Below are 23,193 nucleotides of genomic sequence, written 5' to 3'. Positions count from 1 at the left end.
TCGAGATGATATTTTAGGTGTTTATACTATATTAGACCTTATAATCATCTAATATATTATATATTTAAAAAATTATAATTATTTAATTCATTTTATTTCATTTTATTTTTTAATGTTTGTTTATTTTTGAAGGAGAGATTGATAGAGTGTGAGCAGGGGAGGGGCATAGAGAGAGAATGACACAGAATCTGAAACCGGTCCAGGTTCTGAGCTGCCAGCACAGAGCCTGACACAGGGCTCAAACCCATGAGCCATGAGAATGTGACCTGAGCTGAGGTCGGATGCTTAACCGACTTAGCCACTCAGGTGCCCTGTATTTTATTTTATTTTGTTTTTGTTTTTTTTAAATGTTTTATTTATTTCTAGGAGAGAGAGAGAGCGTGAGCAGGGCAGGGCCAGAGAGAGAGGGAGTCACAGACTGAAACAGGCTCCAGGCTCTGAGCTGGCAGTCAGCACAGAGCCCGACGCGGGGCTCGAACCCACGAACCGCGAGATCATGACCTAAGCGAAAGTCGGATGCTCAACAGACTAAGCCACCCAGGCGCCCCCTGTATTTTATTTTAAAGTAGGCTCCAAGCCCAGTGTGGGGCCTGAACTCATGACCCTGAGATCAAGAGTTGCAAACTCCACCAACTCAGCCAGCTAGGCACCCCTGTTTGTTTTTTTTTTAAATCACTACCTTCAACCCTCTTCCGCAGAGCCGCTCCAGAATGTAAATTATGTAAGGACATGGATTTAGGGGGGAGTTTTGTGTTCTGCTCTATTTTTGGTGCTTAGAGCTGTACCTGCTACACAAGGTGGTCAGTAAGCTCTGTTGGAATGAATGAATGAATGAATGTTGCTTAAATGTTAACCAGCTTTATGGTTAACCAGCTTTATGGTTTCCTGCGTGTCATTTTCAAAACCTCTGTATTTAGCTTCCTTTGAACATCTTAGTATTATTGGTTTTCCTGAGGGGGAGCTTTCAATACAAAATGTCTGATTTATAGATCTTAAAAATTGTTGGAGGTAAGATATGAAAAATGATTGTTGCATTGGGAGAGGAAAGAAGACAGAGATGGATTAGACAAAGATACACTTGGAGTTTTGTCTGTCTCTAATTTGACTGTATTGTTCCCAAAGCAATAACATGTAAAACATCAGAGAAACTCGTACATTGATAACCCAGATTTAGGGAAAAAAGTTAAATAAGGTCAAATACTTTTTTTTTTTTTTTTTTTTTTTTAACAGTGGAGGTTAAATGATCCAGCTATCATCAAAAATACAGAAACAGGGATGCCTAGGTGGTTCAGCCAAGTATCCGACTTTGGCTCAGGTCATGATCTTGTAGTTCGTGAATATAGGCCCCGCAATGGGCTCTGTACTGACAGCTCAGAGCCTGGAGCCTGCTTTGGATTCTGTGTTTCCCCTTCTCTCTGCCCCTCCCCCACTCTCTCTCTTTCTCTTTATCTCTCTCTCAAAAATAAATAAAAAATTAAAAAATATAACAAAAAATACGGAAACAAAATAATCTTTCTAAAATAAGAACACTTGATTGTTTCCTCTCAGTGCAACTATTTTTTGATTTGTACTAATCGATCTCCATACTGCTTGAGCAGAGTTCCAGTCTCTGTCTTTGTGACCCCAATTAGAGTTTCTAAAATAGCAAGAACTTTGAAACATTAACTGTGAAGGCAGGGAACGTGGTCCTTTTTCTTTTGTAGGCGAGGAAACTCGACTCTGAGAGGTAAGATGATGTCCGGAAGTGATTCTTCCGCCTCTGTCTTTGTTTGAGTCATTTTCCCTGTCTTGGATTTTTGTAAGGATATAATCTCAGTTCCAGTTAGAAAGGGAGATCACAATGCCAGGCATCAAATCCACATATCAGTCCTCTCCTTAATTGCTGAAGTTTGACAAGTCCCTGTGTTTGTCCCAGAAAACTCTTAAGGTTCTTTTATTAGCCATAGGGAATTAAATTTCCTAGGTAGACAAATTAACTTCTAAATGAGAGAAACAAAACAGCACAAAAAGTGGGGGTACTTCTTGCTTTAACTTAAAGCTTTCTCAAAATAATTTATCTTTCCCTTCTCCATAGTTTCCACAGAATGATCTCTCTCTCTGTTTCTCTCTCTCTTTGTCTCTCCCTGCCTCCCTCCCTCCCTTCCTTCTTCCTCTATTAGAACTCCCTATATAATTCATACCTTCTCTGATGAGTAAATTTTTCGCCAGAAACTTTCTTTAAAAAAAGAAAAAAGTCATCTTAGTATCCTAATACAAAGTAGATGAGGTCAACTAGACTGTTAAAATGACGAGTGGTTTTTAAGCCATGTAGCTATAATGTTTGGGCAATTCTTGAAACAGGGAGGGTGGTAACTCTTTATAAAGATTTAAAACTTTTTCATTTTTTTTAAGATTTCACTAAATAAAGGAATGTGAAATAAAAGAAAGAAAAGAATTCACTAAATAAAAGATGAATAGAATAAGGAAGGAAAAGAATCTATTTTGTGGATAAGCTACCTTCATGGACTTGTGCATTAAATTTCATACTCTAAAGCCTACCTGACAGCGTTTGAAGCTTCATACCTTACTCTTGGGATTGCAAACCCTAGTTTTTCATAGACTCCCGCCCCCTGGCCTGTCTCTAGTTCTCGCAGAAGTGAGTCACCAAGTCACTTTAATTCTGGTTCAAAAATAATTATACCCACATATCTATCGTATTTTTTTTTTATGGAAAAGGGGTTGAAACGGAGAAGACCGAATTGTGAGAAAGTGAGATTATTACAGTCCTCCAGTCTTCAGCTGACAAGTGAAAACACCTTGAACGTGATGCCCAGGAAACCCTGTCTATTTGACCTCCCTTTCGTTCACGCTGCTCCTCACCCCGGGAAAGACCAAACGTCTGGTTCCTAGAGTGCTGGGCTTTCCCTTAGTCAAGTGTATTTTTTGAAGTTTGGAGAAAAGTTATGGCTCTTTCTGTCCTTAGTATTTCATAGTTGAATAATTTCATCTACTGAAAAGTATAAAATGAGCTTTGAGTATTTATGCACCTCTACGTTTGCAACAATCCAAGGAAGGCCGTACAAAGAAAATCTTGAAATGGCCTTGATTTTGAAAATCCCATTATTGTAAAAAGACAAAAACCAAACCCCAAACCCCAAAATACCAACGTCATAGTATTCATGAATAGTAGGTATAATGTAGCAAATGGTAAGAATGCTGAATTAGCAGGGGTTAGGGGGTGGAGGATGAGGGAGTATGAGTAGATGACCTTTATCCTTGTCTGATTCCTAGTTAAGGCAAATACGAAATATACGTTAGATACGGTATTTCTTCTCTTCTTAAAGAAAATGGTATTCGGAAATTCCTATGTAAAGCTAGTTTGCCATGAGCAATATAAAGCCCTTTAATGGGGGTATCTAGGTCCCTATGGATATATTTTTTTAAACATGCACCATGTGGTGCAATCTGTTACAGTCTACAAGGAGGGAACAGGGGGAGTTCGGTGGGGGCCAGGAATAAAGTCATCTCGGGGAATTTTTGAGGTACTCACTAGTAATGGAGGAAATGATACAGCTAAAGCCTAGAAATGACATCCATCCTGCCCTAGGTGGTAACCCAGGCTATATTAAATATACGCTCTTTTTTAGAAACAATTTAGCAAGTTAGTCAATTTAGGGGAGGAAAAAAACAACCTTTTCTGACATGGTTAAATTGCTATTCATTTTGTATTTTAATCTAACCTACTGGTGATTTAATTTACAGAACTCAAAGGAAGTGTGTGCTCAAATATTTGAGGATGTTAACGTATCAACCACTGTTTAATTTTGGAATGTGCCTACTAGCTTGACACAATATTTTACCATCTCAACAAATGTTTAGCCTTTTTTTTTCACTTGACTAAAGAGAAATAAGTTTCACATCACTTCATTCACCTTCTTATGTGCATATGCTGGGAAAGATTGGATGTTAAAAAAAAAAAAACTTCCTCATGTTCTTTTCTACTACATCTAAATCTGTTTACCAATTCAAAGCTGCTAAAAAGCCCTGCATTCTCCTGCTAAATCAACTGGATGGCTAGAAACCAAACTGTGATGTAACAGGAAAAAAAAATTATCAATTTATTTTCATGTCAGAACATTCTTGAGAAGGTATAAATTGTTCTGGTCTCCATGCCAGTTTTCTTTTTTCTTCCTTTCTCTGTCTTCCTTTTTTTAAAATTTTTATTTTTTTAAAGGCTTTCAGCTTTTTAAGCCGATACTTTTTATAGTTATATAACAGTTCTAATATTTTGTGACATTTTGTATTGTGACACTATAGATGAAATTGTCATCGGACTGACATTCTGTGCTGTTTATTTCTTAATTACAACTGTTAACACTGTAGAGAAGGATGTTAATCTGCCAGCGCATATTATGAAAACAACGTTATTGTTACCCACACCAACACCCACTCAACAGGATATTTCCAAGATGGTAGTTGAAAGGAACTTATCAGCACAATGGACGTTTCAATATAGCTTTTTTTTTTTTTAAGCTTATCCTATCTTCTTTTAAAAACACAAACCAGTTTGAAATTTAAACTCCTGAATGGTAATCAACATATAGACTCCCCTTACTACAAGGAGCTGTGTCTATAGTTAGAAAAACAAATTGTTTTTTTTTAGTGCTCAAGCAGTGGAAGACTGAGGAACCTCAGAGCTTTCTGACAGATTCAGAAATAATGAAAATAGAAGGGAGAGGGAAGGGCAAGTTTAAAGATGAAAAGATGAGAAGAGTTACTGATATTTACAGGGTCGGCAATCCTTAAATAAAGTCAAAATCCAATAACCATTCTCAGTTCTAACAGGTGACTTTTTTCAGAACCATATCTGAGCCTTCCTGAAACTGGCTACTGATGAAATGCTTTATGGTTTAGTTCTTTCCTCCAGAACCTTCAGAGGATTGATTATCTATAAGAGACAAAATCCTATGAAGCAGCTAAGTGTCTATTTTCCACTTATGAAAAGAAACTGTAATAATGGGCCAACACCCACGTTGATCCTGTGCGGACCCCAATCCCTGTAATAAAATAACCAAAATGATTCTAGAAAATGTCAAAACAGAACAACCAGTATTCACTGTTGACATGAGAATGACTAGAAATGATTTTTTTTTTTTAAACAGGACACTTATTTAGCAACTTATTTAATGAACAGCCCACTTTTTAGTATCAGCTTTTAACACTAACACTTCCACGGGTTTAGCAGAAAGCAAATTCTTGAGCTGAAAGTAGTATTAGGTCTAACAGTGATAACCTGAGGCTGTCAGCAGATTGTCAGATCTTGACGGTCACTGAGGAGGCAAGGGGACAAGGCGAATGTACTCGATTCCTAAAGTTCCTGAAATGATCTGTATCTTCTTTAATATTCAGCTGTACTAAACAGGTTCTTTTGAAAGAGTGTGTGAAGGAGTTATCACTGCGCCTCATTTCGAGTGGTATTTTCTGCTTCATTTTCATTTTCAACACCAATCGGATATGGTGCTCTTCCTAAAAGAAACTGTTCCCATTTGGGAATATATTCTTCTACTGATGCCCAGTAAAGAGTCTGGGGAAAAAAAAAAAACAACATCCAAAAGTAAAAAAGCATATCAAGCAATTGAACTTGGCTCTTCATAATAGTCTAAATGTTTATTCACTGCAGTGTGTGTATGCGTGTACACACACACACACATACACACATATACGTAGAATGCACTTCCTCTACAGAATATTTTATGTTAATTTTAGAAAGAAATCTGGCTACTTACTAGTGTTAATTTTCAAATTTCTCAGTAAAACCAGCGCCTGGCAGAATTACAGGTTTTAGGATTTTATTGTGATTTTACACGCCCTCTTGTGGCCAACCTTGTGATTATTACCAGTGGAATCATTTATGGCTACAATCATTAAATATATTGGGTTACTATTCCAAATCTCATACTAAATGATTACGCATACTAAAGTTATTACAATGAAATGATTAACCATGAACAACTGCTTTATAGTTGACCTAAAAAGACTGGACCTGGGATCAGGAACTGAAATATAACTAGTACAGTATTCAGATGAATGGACTCCTTAATTGAATGGGGAGAAACATTTAAAATATGCATCCACTATACCTTTTAGAGGAGCACGCAATATGGGAAGTTGTAATTTCTTCCCAATTTTTTTGTTTATTGAGAAAATAATCCCATGCAACCATTTTTCATTTAAATGACTTAGAAATTGAGGTACTGCATTATCGACCAGATTATAAGAAGTCTGGAGGCTACAGAGGCTCAGGCAAGATCACCATATAGTATCCTACAAGCTTTGATAGTTTTTTTGCATGACTGCTCTAAGGAGGCTAAGGAAAAGTAAACTACCCAAAACTCTGTATCCTTGAAGGGCATTTTATATGAGATGATCACTATCAATCTCATTTTGGGAAATTCAACCAAAGAATTCCATAGCATTACGAACGCCTAATGAGTCACTCTGTGCGTTAACAAGGTACAGGAGTTCTGAAAGTCGAAAATGGTGAACGGTTCTACATCTCTGTGTATCTATGCATGTGGTCTGAGAAATAGCGTGACACGTTTAAAATAGAGGTTGTCCTGCTGTGCAAGACTAGCTAAGAAAAATACCAACCAACGCCTGTGGTTGGGAGTTTCTCCACCATTCATGGCTGGATTAACCCCTATTGTGTGGGCCCAGTATAGGCCAGAGTAAGGTATTGGTGAATTCAACAAAGAAAAAGACATGCCCAAGGCACAACTTTGTACCGTAGTTCATTCTGTTCCTTGATCACTGCCTCTTCTTATTGCTCTAGATGACACAGAAAATTGAAGGGCAAATTCTCACCCTTTAATTTTGAGTCTGTTCACATCCCTGGTTAGGCAGCAAGCAAAACTGTATTTGGAAAAGGTCATTAGGAACATAAAATTCAACTATTCTATATGGAGTAAATTTCCTTTCATCACAGACATATTCATATACCAAGTCGGGTTTATTTTTGCCAACAATCTTCCCAATCTGTTCTTGAACTGAGCAAAATAAAACAGACAAAAGCCACACTACACTGCATGATAATATGCATTGAAATAGCATTGGTTGAAATTTGGTGAAGGGACTGAACTACTAACATTAGCCAACAGGAAAAGCACTTTGGTTAGGCATGCTGTCATCTTAAGATGTAGTGCATACCGTCGGCTATAGTTTAACAGGGTAGTTGTTTCTAGAGGAAAAGACAAGATTTTTAGAAAATTTTCACGTGACACTTTGTGTTTTTTTTTTTTTTTTTTTTTTTTTTTTTACACATCAAGATACTTCTTGATCACCTACGTACAACGCACAGCATTATGGACATGTAAGGATCAATCAGACACATCTTGTTTATTTTACTGAATAAACAAATCTGGGAAATACACAGAACCACAGTTAATTTACAACATACTATTAATAGAATGGCGTCCCTTCTTATACTTTTGTTCTTTAAGATTCTCACCTCAAGAGAAACCACCTCTGGTGATGGAACTGAGTGGCTCCGGGTCTGTAGAGACTTTTCTGCTGCTTCTATATCCTGTGATAGGTATCAGTGCTTTAGAAACAAAATGTATTTACGGAACCGACACAAATGGCACCTGTAATAGCAATGTCTATATCCAAATCTCTCAACTTTTTTCTGGATGTACAGTCTGAACTGAAGGAAGGGCATTGATCACTAGCTAAGTAACCAGTTTCAAATAAAGGAGAGTTTCTTATAAAAAAAGTGGGGCAGCATGGGGGGCACTTTCAAGGTCTTCTATTTCATTTAAAATAGTAAATGGCAATAATTCTTGCAAAATGGACTTTGCTCAGGATACTACCTTAGCTCTAAAACCATTCAATACAGGGGCGCCTGGGTGGCTTAGTCGGTTAAGCGTCCGACTTTCGCTTAGGTCATGATCTCACGGTTCGTGGGTTCGAGCCCCGCGTCGGGCTCTGTGCTGACTGCCAGCTCAGAGCCTGGAGCCTATTTCAGAGTCTGTATCTCCCTCTCTCTCTGACCCTCCTCTGCTCACGCTGTCTCTCTCTCCTAGAAATAAAAATATTAAAAAAAAAAAAAATAAAACCATTCAATACAGCCAGATGGATAAAACGGTCGAATATTTAGATACTAAAAACAGTCAGCTAGTTGGACAACCATGCTACCTTAAAAGTGAAACGTTCTAGGGGCGCCTGGGTGGCTCAGTCAGTTAGGCGTCCGACTTAACTCAGGTCATGATCTCACCGTTTGTGGGTTTGAGCCCCGCGTCGGGCTCTATGCTGACAGCTAGCTCAGAGCCTGGAGCCTGCTTTGGATTCTGTGTCTCCCTCTCTCTCTGACCCTCTCCTGCTCACACTGTCTCTCTCTCAGAAAGAAATAAAACATTGAAAAAATGTAAAAAAAAAAAAAAAAAAAAAAAAAAGTGAAGCATTCTGGGCCTGATCATGGAAGTGGTATATTAATGTCACACATTTCATCTGTTCAGTGTTCTTTTTATTTTATGCTTCGGCAAATTCTCCACATATTTAAAAGAAAGTCAGTGAGGTAACTCAGTACTTTGCGGGAAAACCCGTTTCACTATGCTTTCTAGACTTTTAGTGCTAGATTTCTAGGGTGATCTCGATGGCCAGCTTTACTGTTAGGTTGTACATCATTCAGCTGATGGCCGTTAAGCACTGTAATTTGTAGTTGAATTCGGGGGTATGTGCATTTTCTCTTACGGTTGTAGAAACACAAGGGTAATTAATTACACTTAATTCATACCCTGGTAAAGATGTTACCTTGATATGTGAAAGAAGTGCATGCCTAGAAGTGTCGAACGCTCCAAGTCGTTTGTGAAATGCTGAGCTCTGTTTCATGCTCCCCACACTGGCACCTATGTTGTCTTGTGCTTGCTTATGTTTGTCAAGTTCACAGAGGCCTTGGCTGAAGGCCGTGTAAATTTTGTCTCTCCTTTGAGCTTAGTGAGTTGATCGAAAAGAGAAAGTTCTCTGATCCATGTACGAGCATTGGAGCAATCCAAGCACAGGGCTGTTGGACAGACGGAGAGCGAGGGAAAAGGGCGTGGGAGTGGGGTGTGAAGAATCCAATGCTGAACAGGAGAAAAGAGCGAGCAGATGGTAGCGGCGGGAGCAAGGAATGGGTGTGAAATGTAAAAGGGAAAAACAGGAAATTCCCTAAAGGGACTCCCCAAAGTTGCACAACCATTAATGCACCTGCTGTCTAGAAGAAGGTGATTTGAAGGGGAAAACCATCAATTTAGGGATAAAAAGCCCATCTATTAGCACTGTCTATTCCCTACCAGAAGTTTATAGCTGAGACACAGGCTACAGAGCTTTTGATGCTGATGCCACAATGAATAGTGAAGATTAACTCTTCTGCGATTGCACTGAGACTGTAGAAGGTCCTGGAACTGTTATAAATCAAACAAACAAAAGAATCCCAACTCCATTTACACCATTATATGAACAGTTATAAATTTACTGTTCGTGGTAGATCTAGGTGCTACTTGGACCTGTAGACAAGATTATAAACGTTTGCCTTAAAGCCCAGAAAATCAGGATATTGAGTCTCTCTTCTAGAAGAGCAGATTTGCAATGAAAGAGTAGACATGAGCAGGGATACGTGGCCTGGTAAGACGGGCGTGTGGTTAGTAACTTGACTGTCAGCTCTGCAGCATTTCGACAAGGGATTATCACCCTTCCAGAGAACTTCTTTCTCAAGTGAGATTTTACTTTCTTAGCTGTTTTGCTTACCTCTCCTACTTCTCTCTCTCCTTAGCTGGCTCCTTTTTTCTCCTTAATCCTAAGTGTGGGCTTTCTTAAGATTTGTGACATCTGTCCTCATCTTTTTACTTTTTCTCTCTCCAAGACTGCCTCGTATCGAGCTTCAGCTATTCATGTAGAGGGATAGATAACTTTTCCTAGCCCTTATTTCTCAACCTAGTAAAACTCCTCTTATTCCTCCTGAATGTACTGAATATCCACCAGTGGGACTTCTCCTCCCCTAGACACCTATGCTACATCTGTCTTCAACTGTTCTTGTTCCCTGACATTTAAAAATTCAAAGATCCGTAGACGGATCCTTCAAGATGTCTCCTCTAGCTTGCCGTTCTGTGCTCTGGCCTGATTACTGCACTTGCTTGTTCAACAAATCGGACTTGGACTCAGGTTTAGACGATGTCTCATTTCAACCACCTATGGCATTGATTAGTTTTGTTACAATTACTACTTTAAATAGGTCTTTATGTAGTTAAGAGAAAAAAAAAAGGGGGTACCCACTACAGAGAGGATAAAGTATGAATTCCTTAGCCTGAGTGAAATATCTTGGCCTTCTGTAGCAAGTTATATCCTATTACTTCCAATGAAGAATTTTCTCTTGGATTATACATTGTTAGAAGGTAAGGACTATGTCTCCTACATTACAACCTTTAAGCATCCGAGAATCTAATCAAGTGCAGGGTCTGTACTAAATGCTTAAATACTCATTACATAAATAAATGATTAAGGTGTCAAAAGTTTCCTGAGTATAAATGAAAAGCTTAACAACAACAAAAAAAAAGTACTCTGAGGGGCCAGAGAAGAAAAAAAAGCAGATGAAAAGAGGCTAGACTTCCCTGACTAGACCTTGTTATCTTCATTTTTACAGATCAGTCACTGTATCATTTAAAAATTTATACAGTTATAGAACAAATGAAAAAGCAATCGCTAAAAATTGAAAACAAAAGGTAAAAAATCTATTGGCTATTGGGTGGCAGAATCACATCGAGAAAAAATACATCAGGTGGTCTTAGCACATGGTCATTTGACTAAGCAGCCATAGTGAGATCTACCCCAAGGACAAAAAGAATTGTAAAAAGTATCTGACTGAAAGCCATACGCAGTGATCTTCCTGTTGCTGGCAGTACTATCTACATTATGGGATAAAGTAAATGAGTAGTTATTTTGGTACCGGAAACTTATTTGCAAACTGAGATTTTTGGTTTGAGGGTGAAAAAAAGAGTTAAAGGTTGATGATTTTAAGTTAAAAGTCTTGTCATCATGTAATCACAATGGAATTATTGATAGGAGCTCTTGATGACTTTTACCTTAATCGGGTAATAAACCCCCGATTAAGGGCTCTAAATATATATTCCTATCAAAAGGATCTACCGCTCCTTGGAGAAACGCCAGTTCCAGGTCTAAGCAACAAATGCATAGGATTAACCAGCTAGATATGATACCAGAAAGAAAGGAACTACTAAGGACTACCAAGCATCAGGTCAGAGGCATTCAGGAGCTAACTTGGAGGATCCCACTTGGTAAAAATGGGACAATTTGAGCATCAGTGGGAATACGAATTGAACTGGGTTGAGACCTTTCAAACTGCAGCCATATTTAAAAACACCGATTGGTCAGATGGTGACCAATTGGAGGATACTAGAGAAGCAACCTACTATTTTCGAAGACTAAGTACAGAGAAAAGAATCCAGCACTCATCATGATTTTCGTAGAGGAAATGTACTTTAGTATAACTAAATAACTGCTGAGGGCAGGTTCATCTTCTTATAATCAGCAGGTGAATGAGAAGGCATAAAAGAATGCAAATATCACTGTTTGGAAGCCCTAATAAGCCATGTAGGCCATGATCACCAGTGACGGCCAACATTCCAGAAAGAGAGATACCCAGTCATTACGAAAGTTTTCTCCCCCAAAACACTGAACCTGATCATGCAGAGCATTAACATGTGGCTGCTGTGCACTTTAAAATGTGACAAGTCTGAATGTAAAATACACACTGAATTGTGAAGGCTCAGTAAGATTATTGGGATGCGCACTGGTATTATTAAAAAAAAAAAGGCTCAGTAAGAAAAAAGAAAAAAGGATTTACTAACTTTCAGTAGCAATGCATTTGAAATATGAAAATTTTAATAGGTTACACTTAATGTTTCTTTTAACTGTATTAAAAATGGTTACTGGGAAATTTTAAATTACTTGCATTGTATTTCTGTTGCATAGCACAACTTCATCCTATCAATTGATGGAAATAACGGGGAATAGAGGAACATACTAAATGATACCTCAGCAATGGAATTAGTAATGTCCAGACTGTGGGAAACTCTATAGGAGAATTGAGCCCATTCCTTCAACAAATAAATTCAAAGAGGCTAAAAAAAAAAAAAAAGGCAGAGGGAACTTCTAGAGATTTGGGAAACATGTAAGTCAATTACATACTGGATTTTATTTGGATCCTAGATTTAAACAAATGTATAAACCATGCTTATAACTTAATCAGGGAGGGGCACCTGGGTGGCTCAGTCTGCTAAGTGGTTGATTTTTGGTTTCTGCTCAGGCCATGATTTCAGGGTTTTTTGAGTTAGAGCTCCACATCAGGCTCTGCACTGACAGCAATGAGCTTGCTTGGGATTCTCTCTCTCTCTGCACCTTCTCTGTTTGTGCTCTCCGTTTCTCTCTCAAAATAAATAAGTAAGCTTAAAAATATTTACAAAGTTGATATGGGAGATGGGAATCTCAACTGAATATCTGAGGAATTATTAATTTCTTAAATCCATCTTGATATTGTGTGTGTACTTAAAATAGCCCTTATGTTTGATAAACACTGAAACAGATGTATACCAAAATGTCTACAGGTGACAAAATGTCCTGTCTGAAGAGTAGCTTCAAATCCTTTGAAGGGCTGGCAGGGGGTGAAGGTGAGGAGTGTAGATGAAACAAGATTGGCTGTTTTGATAATTATTGAATCTGGGTGATAAGCACATGGAAGTATATTCTTCTATTTCCTTTTCTACATAGGTTCAAAATTCTCCCTAACAATTAAAAAACAAGTTTCCAGTATGGATGGAGGTGTAAATGTTACTCTATGGCAGTATTTACCAGCCTCTATAAATAAGTTGACTCAGGATTAGGAAAGATACCTATGAGCACAAAAAGTGCTGAGATTTCTTTCTTTCCCCCTCACTAGACCTGTCCCTCCCTCTCAACCCAGCAATTGATGATATCTCCCTATAAATATATACAGTGAAGCCAGCTATGGCTGGGCTGGGTCTAATTGTTTAATCTGCTCAGGTACAATTTCTGGGATTGCAAAAAGAAGATACAAAGGCATGAGATACTGGGTCACTGGTACAAGCAACATTGAAGCATTTGTTAAACTTACTCTTCATTGGACTTGGAGAAAAGTGAGGAATGTGAGTAGGAAAGCAGAGAGATGTGGTGCTGTAAGTTACTGTCCGTCCCGGGGTGCAGTTTGTTCAAGGCTCTAACCACCAGCTGCCCCAAGAAGGCTTCCAGGGTGCACCTTAAGGGAAGCACTGTCATATCACTAATCTGCTGTCATACCCTCCCATTCCTTCTCACCCTTGGAGGTTTGTCCATCTTCCTCACAAGATGATGTTTGCTACCACAAAACTGACCTTTTGGGTTGAACAGTTTTGTCAGTGGGTGGGGATGGGGGCGGTGCAGTAAGGAAGGAGGTGGCAAGAGATGACCGTTTACATCATAGAAGTATTTATAGAAACAAAATTCTCTCTTCCAAATCTGTTTGTTTTTAAAAGGCAGATAAATTTCATTTTATTTTCATTTCTGGGAAACTAACAGAAACTAACAATCCACTATCATCTATGACACTTACTGACTAAACCCTCAATGTGAGTTTTCTTGTCTACTTAAATTCATGTTCATTCTATTACTAACACGCATGAACTGTTGGGATTGGTCTTTTCATTATTATTCCATTTTAAAGACATTCTTTGATTTTCTTGCTGATTTATTTTTCCAAATGCATTTAGAGAAATTCTTTTGGGTTTGATACAAATTTTTGTGGGGTTCTATTGAATCTAAAAATAACATTGTGGGGCACCGGTGCGGCTAAGTCAGTTAAGCCTCTGACTTGAGCTCAGGTCGTGATTTCACAGTTTCTGAGCTCAAACCCCACATTGGACTCACTGCTGTCAGAGAGGAGCCCACTTCAGATCCTCTGTCCCCCAACGCTCTCTGCCCCTCCCCCACTCATGCTTGCACTCTCTTTCTCAAAATTAACTAAAAAATAAAAGTTAGATCATGACAACTGGTTTTATAAAAATAATAGTTTAAAGAAAATATGTTTTCCCATCAGGATTAAGGCCTATGTCTCCATTAAAATTTTCTCTTAAATCTCCCATTGAAGTGTAATAATTGGAACAATCATGCAAATCCCTTGTTAAGAGCATTCCCAAGTATTTTATAATTTCATTACTAAAATGAATGTGATTTCATATTGTCCAGGTGTATATATAGGACTGTTAAGGATTTCTGTATGTTTACCTTTTATCCATTAATTTTACCCAACTAATACTAGTTGTAAAACAACTTGGGCTTTTCTACATATGTAGCCATAGCATTTACAAATACTAGTGTTACATATTCCTTTCCAAAAATTAAGGCTTACTCTCTATTAGTGTTTCTTATATTGGTTAGAGCATCTAAATAAGGTCAAATAACGGATGGTGATAGAACTCATCCTTAGTTTGTTATTAGTATCTTTATAAGAATGCTTCCAAGTTTTAGTGGAACATTTTTAAAGTGTATTCTGAATTTAAGTACATATCCACACACATCCTCACCTGATGTAACTGAAACTGTTTTTGACAGGGGTATTAGGAGTAGTTAGTTACCTTAAGATTTCCTCAGGTCTAAATTAAGGAGATAGGGGTGGCGCCTAGGTGGCTTAGTTGGCTAAGCATCCAACTTTTGGCTGAGGTCATGATCTCAGAGTTTGTGAGTTCAAGTCCCGCGTTGGGTTCTGTGCTGACAACTCAGATCCTGGAGCCTGTTTCAGATTCTGTGTTCCTCTCTCACTCTGCCTCTCACCCACTCATGCTCTGTCTCTCTCTTAAGAATAAATAAAACATTAAAAAAAATAAAAGTAAGGGAATGGGGTAGTCAGTGGTTCTCACTGCTCCTTAGAACTACATCAGAGCAGACAAGGAAGGATTACATGGGTGGGGCTTTGGGCCAAAGAAGGTCCATTTTTTACCTATTTTAAATCTTTGAAGGGGGCTCCTGGGTGGCTCAGTCGGTTAAGCATCCGACTCAGCTCAGGTCATGATCTCAAGGTTTGTGGGTTTGAGCCCCACATCAGGCTCTGTGCTGACAGTTCAGAGCCTGGAGCCTGCTTCAGATTCTGTGTCTCCCTCTCTCTGCCCCTCTCCTATTCATGCTCTGTTTCTCTCTGTCTCAATAATAAGTAAACATTAAAAAAAATTAAATCTTTGAAGAAAAGCTTTTATGCTAAAAAAAATTTTAAACCTTCAATGAGAATTAAATCTACATGCTTTTTACAATTTCTCCCAACTGAAAATTCTGTGATCAAGTCCTATTTATGTCACTTGCCCAATAATCTCTTTACAAAGTTTAAAACAAAATAATAAGAGGGAAAGCAGGAAAAAAATTGCATATACAACGATTCAAAGTCTGTTTTTTAAAAAAAGGGAAAGAGACTGGATGTCTGTGAGCAAACGCAGTATCTGGGATATAACAGCTCAGTAAATGCTTATGAAAAGACTGAAAGGAAAAATACAAAAGCATACTAATTTCTAGTTGGGCGGGATGATGTGGAAAAAAAGCTATTTCACGGGTGCCTGCGTGGCTCAGTCATTTAAGCATCTGATTCTTGATTTGGCTCAGGTCATGATCTCACAGTTCATGGGATCGAACCCTTCATCGGGCTCTGTGCTGACAGCTCAGAGCCTGCTTGGGATTCATTTTCATTCTCATTCTCTCTCTCTCTCTCTCTCTCTCTCTCTCTCTCTCTCTCCATCCCCCTTTCTCAGCCCTCCCCTGCTCATGCTCTCTCTTGCTCTCAAATAAATATTTACAAAAGTATGCTATTTCATCTTTACTCTTTCAAGTTTTTTTACAGTGAGAATATATTTTATAATCGGGGGAAAAAAAACCATCCCCAAACACTACGAAACTAGGTTCATTATCTTCCTTCTAGGTAGGACAATCGTTTCTTAGCTATTCTTCTTCAATCCAAGCTCCCCATTCTTCAAATCACATTGCATATGAATAGGAAATGAATCTTTTCGTAAATACCCATATGTTTCTTATAGAAGTCTCTTTTTCTTTTGCTCAAACACTTTCAGTACTGTATTATCCCTACATATCAAGTCTCAGATTCTTCAGTTGGTCTCACAAAATAAATCCAACCTTGCTTCCTGTGGCTTTACAAGGTAGTTAGCTCAAGGTCCCGTGAGCGTTAATAGGGCTATTCATTCTTCTGGTCTTCGTTCTTCTGTAAGAATGCAGTAGAATACCTTACCTTCCACCTATTCAAACCCGTCTCCAGCCTAGCTTCCACTGTCACCCTTGTTAGAATATTTTAGCTTTTGATGAGTTTTTATACTTAGTCTTACAGTGCTGAGGATTCCACATAACTTCATGTTTGATCTCCTAAGATCTCCTGTTTTGTGTGTGACAACCTAAGGTCATCAGTTAAGCCTATGAGCTCTTTGATGTAAAGAACTCTGAATTCTTTTGTTGACTCCACTTTCTGCTGAGAACTAGCTCAGTAGTAAGGACTCTCTGGGCATTCACCAAATGCTTGCTCCCTCAAAGGAAGACGAACTTGAAAAATCCAAATAATACCTGTACTTGTTGCAGGTAAGTAGCAACAAGCCTTCAAGCCTTCTAATTTAGGTTTTCTGACTTTTCACAGCAAATTCCAGATTATCCTATATATTTCCATTTAAAAATAAATATTGCAAACACCATTGGGCAAGTAAGACATATGGCAACATAGAATGCTTTGGTAGCACTATGGCTGTGACTTAAATTACTGTGGATCAAACTGCCAGAAGCTGAGAAGATAACTGAATTTCCCTCTTCCTTTATCCTCTAGTGACTACAGAAGATAACTATATCATGCCTATCGATGAAAATATTTAACAATAAAAAACTGAAAACACTGCTTTATAACTTAAATAATATAGCCTTACTACCAAATGTTTTAGTCATAGGATCTCTTGGAAGCTTGAATGGAAGCAAACTTTAGGGTTTTAATTATGGATGAAGCCATACAATTCTGGAAGCAAAGTATAGCAAGCAGCCAAAAATGTTACACATATGATTTTACTCCAAATGGGCACATTGGCCAAATGGTGAGGCCCTGCGCAATCACATACTTTGACCACCTCCTCCATCACTATCAAGAGAGATCTGGGAAATCTGTTATCTGATCTGTTAGAAATGAATTCTGTGTGTTGACTGTGGCCCCAATAGGGCAAACTCAAATTGTTCTTTTTATGACGTTAAATAGTTGTGAGTTGGATCTATCTAAAAACGTTAGAGATACTTCGTGGGGTTTTAGGATCTCCCTATAAGTAAAAGAAGATAGAAAGCTACATCTTATATTTATTACTTCTTGCAGGAAGGTGACCTTTAAATTCCTTTTGTGGTCACTGATTTTTGTGATTGATTAAAATCACTTAGCTTAAGCAAACTTCCATTTTTTTTTCATTTAAAAAAAATGAGATTCCGTATGTAACTTATCTAATGAACATGGGTTTAAAAACTAGATGGTACTTCACTCATTGTATTTATTACTCCAAACAAATTATATACATCAAAATTATGAAATTCACTTAAAATATTTTTTGTAAAGGTGAAGAAAAATAGACTCAAGTCATGGAAACTTACCTTTAAAAGACTAAGGTTCCTTTTAAAAGCAGTCTCAGCTGCTTGTATCTGAGATGTCTTTTCCTTGTTTTCATCTAGAAATTTATTCTCCATTTGTTGAAGTAATGTTAATCTTTGTAACACTCTACAAAAAATGAAGATTTTATAAAGTTGTTTTATTAAGGGAACACTTTTTGCTTGACTAATACAGAAGTATATTTCTTAACTGTACCTCAATTCAAGTTCAACCTATTTTCAAAGGCAACTACTATGTCAGTTATTAAGACAGCAGAAAACTTAGGTAGTTCAGTAAGTCTTAGATATGGGTAAAATTGTTTTTATTTTTATTACCGTATCTACTGTAAGTACATGCTTCTGTTTTTTTTTTAGCCTCTATGGTCTTTGCAATTATCTTAGAGTGTTAAAACATGTTTTAATTTTTGGTGAAAATGCAAACTGTAATACATATCCCTTTGTACACATACTTATATATACCTCCCCACACACATACATTGATATAACTTGCTATACGAAACCTTCTGCTTAACACTTCAATACCCCTGAATCTCATGTTACACATTTAGAATTGCGCTAAACTTCCATATGTTTGAAGAAGCAATAAAAATATTTTTTTCCTCTTTTTCCAAGAGAAAGATGATGGTTCCATATCTGAGTGAGAGGCTGTGTGTATGTATATGCATACTCGCAACAAGGTGAAACAGTAATTCAAGAAAGATGTAAAAAGTTGTAAGTAAATTATCAAACTACTTTGTTATATATATTTTAAAAGTGTCTCATTGGTCAGATGTTCATTTTCCAGGTTTCTTGGTCCTCTTAAATGATTCATTAAAAAAATGGCAGATGATAAAAAATACATGAGGGTAGAATCAAAATTGAGTAATTTAAACTTTTTTTTTTTTAATAAGGAAAATACCTTAGAAAGCCAAGGAAGAGGGCCTGGTAAAGAAAAGAAATTAAAGACAACCATGGGAGCCCACAAAAAGGGGGAGGTGGAGAAGGTTAATATTCAAGGATAAGTGCTGGACTGGTTATATAATTTGCAAGGCCTAATGCAAAATGAAAATATGTGGCTCCTTAAAAAAAAAACAAAACTATTAGGAATCTCAAGACAGCAATATTAGAGCATTAAACCAAGCCTGCTCTGGGTAAGAGGTTTAGAGAAGTCCATTAAATATCATTAAATACCAAAAATAAAAACCTAGAAGGGTGAGAAGGGTAAATTTATCTAGGTAATAGCAAAGAAAAATAAAAAGAGAACATAAATAAATCTTTAATCTTTATTATTTTTAAGAGATTGTGACATTGCCTAACACCAAAATCTCTCAAATATTAGAAAACGTAAATTACACATTTTCAGATTTTTAATACTTAATATATGTCATTTTAATAAATGACATATTTTAATTTTTAATTATGCACACAATATTTCAGTGAGAAAGCCAGCACAACTTACTCATTTAGATAAGCCTTTAAAAAAAAACTTACATTTCTTCATGTCTTTTAGAAAGGTGAATTTCTTGAGCAAACAAGGAAGTCATCTTTAGTCAAAGCTGTCTTATAAGCTTTCTGCCAAATAATAAAAACATGTACAGTTACTTCTACCACATATCCTCATCTTTTCAAGAGTTGATTGTTTTATTACCTCAACCCATTGATTTAGAAGTGAAAAATGAAAATTGAGATGTGATGTATAAAATGAAAGAATGCATTTAAAACCACTTTTATTTACGATGCACAGCTTTTCATATGCCAGATGCATCCCTAAACACCATGAATCAGGTAAACTAAACATTTCGCATTTCCTCCTCTTATTTCCTCACACTTTAACCTTAATCTGAATTGAAAACAAACAAGCAGCTGGTACTAAGACTAGTAAACATTTTATTGAATCAACAGAAAGAAAAAAAATTCAGTCTGTAAAATTCAACACAGGAACATCATCTCTCATGCATGTGCATACACACATAGAAAGGCAAACAAGTATGAGAACCAACTGGAAACTCATGGTCTTTCTTTTATTGGAAGACTGCCCAGTTCTCCCATCTCTTTTCCAAATAAAGTATTTTTCATGTGTAACGGCGGGGCAAGAGTACAATTGTTTCCTTCACTGTACCCTGGGTGCTCAGGACTCCTGCTGGGGGAGTCTCAGAAAGTCCCTTTTAATGGCACATGAGCAAGCTCACCTTAACTGAAGAGCCCGGATCAATACAGAAAAAAGATCAAGGGAAGTGCTTGGAAGGCTCAGAGCCTGAAGGCAAATCATCTGGTTGTGTACAAAAGCCAATGGTGACTGTCCTAAGGGAGGAAAAAACAAACAAACAAACAAACCAGAAATGAAATTCTCTCTTGGGGCGAATCACTGGCTTTCCTCAATTTTATGGATTAGAAACTGTCGCTAATCTCGGAGTGTCCAGCGCGGACAGACTGAGCTCTTGCTTCAGCGCACATGCATGGGAGTGTAGGGCATGCAGCCCAGCCAAGGAAGCACTGCCCTGCCCTCATCGGGGTTCCTTCTAAGGGAACCGACGTGTTACGTTCAGCACCACGGTCAGCAACCACTCGCAGGCCCGCCCTCCAGGATCCAGTTACAGACTTTCCTCTAAGATCGCCGCAGGCCAATCCTCGCCGCCTTCCTCCTACTTTTGAATGCAGCGTCACGGAAATCCCCGAAAGTTACTCCGTGGTAACTTCTTTTCCGTAACGCCCGCCATCAGCACTCCAGGCAAACCCAGGATAAATGCCGCCTTTCGCACCGAAGATCCGCACGGCCTCAGAGTCCTCAATCCTCCGACCACTCCAACTCCAGCATAGCTTCTGCCTGGAGGAATCACGACTTTCCCTCATCGCCCCAGCTCTACCCCTTTAACAACATCCTCCTCCCGCGCCCCCCCCCCCGGCCCTGCGGGCACTGGCACCCTTCTTGGACCGTCAGGGCACCCACCCGCGGCCCGTAACGCCGTGGAACTCCACTCACTTAGCCGCACTCGGACCTTTTCGGTAAAGGCTTCCGCTACCGTGCGGACGCCCGGTCCCAGCACAGGCCTGGGCGTGGTCACGCTGCCGTCGTTGCGCACGCGCGACGAGGTGGCGTAATCACGTTGCTATAAAAGGCGGACCTCTGGCGCGGGAGAGTTCCCCAAGCTGGTGTTCCGAGCCTTGCGGAAGCCTTTGGCCGTAGCTCAGGGCCAAGGCCTTTTATTTTTTTATTTTGTATTTAAAAAAATTTTTTAATGTTTTTATTTATTTCTAGGAGAGAGAGAGAGAGACAGCGTGAGCAGGGGAGGGTCAGAGAGAGAGGGAGTCACAGACTGAAACAGGCTCCAGGCTCTGAGCTGGCAGCCAGCACAGAGCCCGACGCGGGGCTCGAACCCACGAACCGCGAGATAATGACCTAAGTGAAAGTCGGACGCTTAACAGACTAAGCCACCCAGGCGCCCCAGTCAAGGCCTTTTAAAATGAGACCTGATTCTGTTCAAAAGGCTTCAGAAAGGGAAGCTAGGAAGTCACCGAATATGGGCGGGGGGAAAACACCCTTCCAGGCGCTCCAAAGTGTTTGAATGGTGATTACAGTGAGTAAAAGCACTTTAGTTCAGAGGTCTACACCTTGGCAGTCCGTTGCTGAGCAGAGGAGCGGAGCCCCTGTCCGCACTCTCTAAGGACAGTAATGTTAATCGGTGACGTTTCCAGGGGTCTGCGGTTAGGTCGCGGTGTGCATGTGGGTTATCTCGGTTCTCCCCACAGTGCCGGATTGGGTAGGTACCATTATTCTCATTTAACAGAGGAGCAAACAAGTTTGGCCTTTTATTTAGGTTGTAGCTTGAAGCCAGCAGAGCTTTTATGAATTTTCCCGCGGCCTTCAGGACCCCACACTTGGAAATAATCCTTCAGTGCTGTGACGTGGTGACGTGGTTTCTTAAACCTTCCCTCCCCCCACCCCCCCACTTTGAACTAGCCTGGTGACACGCGAGGTGCTATCCTTAATTTCAGAGGTAGAAACTGAGATTCAAGAGAAGTAGAGTAGTTTTCTTCCTAAAGTTACTGAGTTAGTAAAGGGCGAAGTGCTAGGACTCTGGTCCAAGTGTCTTGTATTTTTTTCCTCCCAGAATATCTCCCTTGAACTCTGCTCCTGCTTCAGGACTATGACACTTAATGGTTCCTTTCCTTGGAAAACCTGATCCTTAGAAACGCAGCGTAGACTCAGTTCCTCATCTTTCAGTGCTACTTCTTCAAAGACCCATTCTCTTGGACCTCCAGTATAAGAGAGCAACTCCATTTCTTCTCTTTTTTACCTTCTGCTTTGTCTCCAGAACACAATACTGTACCACCGTTTTTCATCCTAAGAATAGGTTTTTTGGATTCTTATTTCCTGCTGTATCCTCAGCAACTAAAATGACCTTGAAATAATCCGGATTGAAATTCCATTATAATTTAAGAGAGTTGTCTTTGGTTGATAAGACCTTTGATGTAGCTGTCCCATAGCCTTACTTAGTAAACATGAAAAATAGATCTTTGAATGGCCCTTTGTTCTAGGAATGAAATAGAGGTTTTGCGTGGTTACAAGGCTTTCTTACCTTTCATGTAACTTTACAGGTAAGGATTTTTTTTTTAAGTTGGTAATGGGTTGCATGAACCTAGAGGCTGTACATTAAAGCATCTGTATGTTTTTTTTTAAATGTCTTATTTATTTCTGAGAGAGAGAGAGAGAGAGCAGGGAGGGTCAGAGAGGGAGGTACAGAATCTGAAGCAGGCTCCAGGCTCTGAGCTGGCTGTCAGCACAGAGCCTGACGCGGGGCTTGAACCCATGAACCGTGAGATCATGACCTGAGCTGAAGTTGGACGACGCTTAACCGACTGAGCCACTCAGATGCCCCAAAAGCATTTATATGTTGTTTAAAACCAACTTTGTTCACATCTCCTGCTTTATGTAAGTTTGCACAGTGACGCCATTGGGACAAAGCCAGCTCTTTTGACTTTGAATCTAGCTTCTTTAGGTCATTGTCTTCCCTAGGAGTGACTCAAGGAATACCTTTGAATTGTCTTGCAGTTTCTAGGAGAACAGTCATCAGGAATACCTCACAGACACTTGAAGGTTATTTGGAGAGACTGATAATTTATTTTGCAGTGTCCCGTAAAAGCACTTACTTTCTACTCAAAGATCTTCTGTGATAGCTCCCCTCTTCATGACAGTCCCCAGTTGATGTTTTCTGTGAGACACTGGGTTGGGGAAGAAGCGTCTGTGGCAGTTGCACAGTCTGTTATCAGTACACAGCTTCTGTATTTACTAGGTAGGTTTGGGTACTTCTTGGAGTGAGATACTCATGGTCTACCACACAGATTATCGGAACCTACTGAGTAATGCCTGGCTCATAATGGGGCATGCTGTAAATGTGCTGTGAAGTTAGGATTTCCTAACCCTGGTATAGTTCTGCCCATCACTGTGGTAAAATTGTTTCCTTAGCCTCGTTATTTAGAAATCCCTGTGCTCTTCAGCCATAAATTCTGCAAAGATGT

General features: G+C 39.0%; 1 protein-coding gene across 6 annotated transcripts; it reads right to left on the bottom strand.

The window, feature by feature from the left end:
- Window positions 1-5,146: 5,146 nt before the first annotated feature.
- CUNH3orf14 (chromosome unknown C3orf14 homolog) lies at window positions 5,147-20,733 on the bottom strand. 6 transcript variants are annotated; one of them, XM_039257252.1, is made up of 6 exons: window positions 20,624-20,733; window positions 19,866-19,977; window positions 19,168-19,248; window positions 17,683-17,806; window positions 7,487-7,561; window positions 5,147-5,563 (listed from the first exon to the last, which is right to left on the bottom strand). In XM_039257252.1, exons 3-6 carry the CDS (start codon window positions 19,218-19,220, stop codon window positions 5,432-5,434), a joined length of 384 nt encoding a protein of 127 aa, XP_039113183.1. In that variant the 5' UTR covers window positions 19,221-19,248; window positions 19,866-19,977; window positions 20,624-20,733; the 3' UTR covers window positions 5,147-5,431. The 6 variants fall into 6 exon arrangements, with proteins under 6 accessions (XP_039113183.1, XP_039113182.1, XP_039113185.1 ...); XM_039257251.1 differs by having other exon boundaries at window positions 20,657-20,733; XM_039257254.1 differs by lacking the exon at window positions 20,624-20,733 and adding an exon at window positions 20,436-20,515.
- Window positions 20,734-23,193: the final 2,460 nt, after the last annotated feature.

This window comes from Hyaena hyaena, unplaced genomic scaffold (assembly GCF_003009895.1).
Source record: "Hyaena hyaena isolate Hyena2069 unplaced genomic scaffold, ASM300989v1 scaffold_608, whole genome shotgun sequence".
NCBI classification, from domain to species: Eukaryota; Metazoa; Chordata; class Mammalia; order Carnivora; family Hyaenidae; genus Hyaena; species Hyaena hyaena.
Note: the sequence above shows the minus strand (reverse complement) of the source record. Positions and strands in the feature narration are given on the sequence as shown.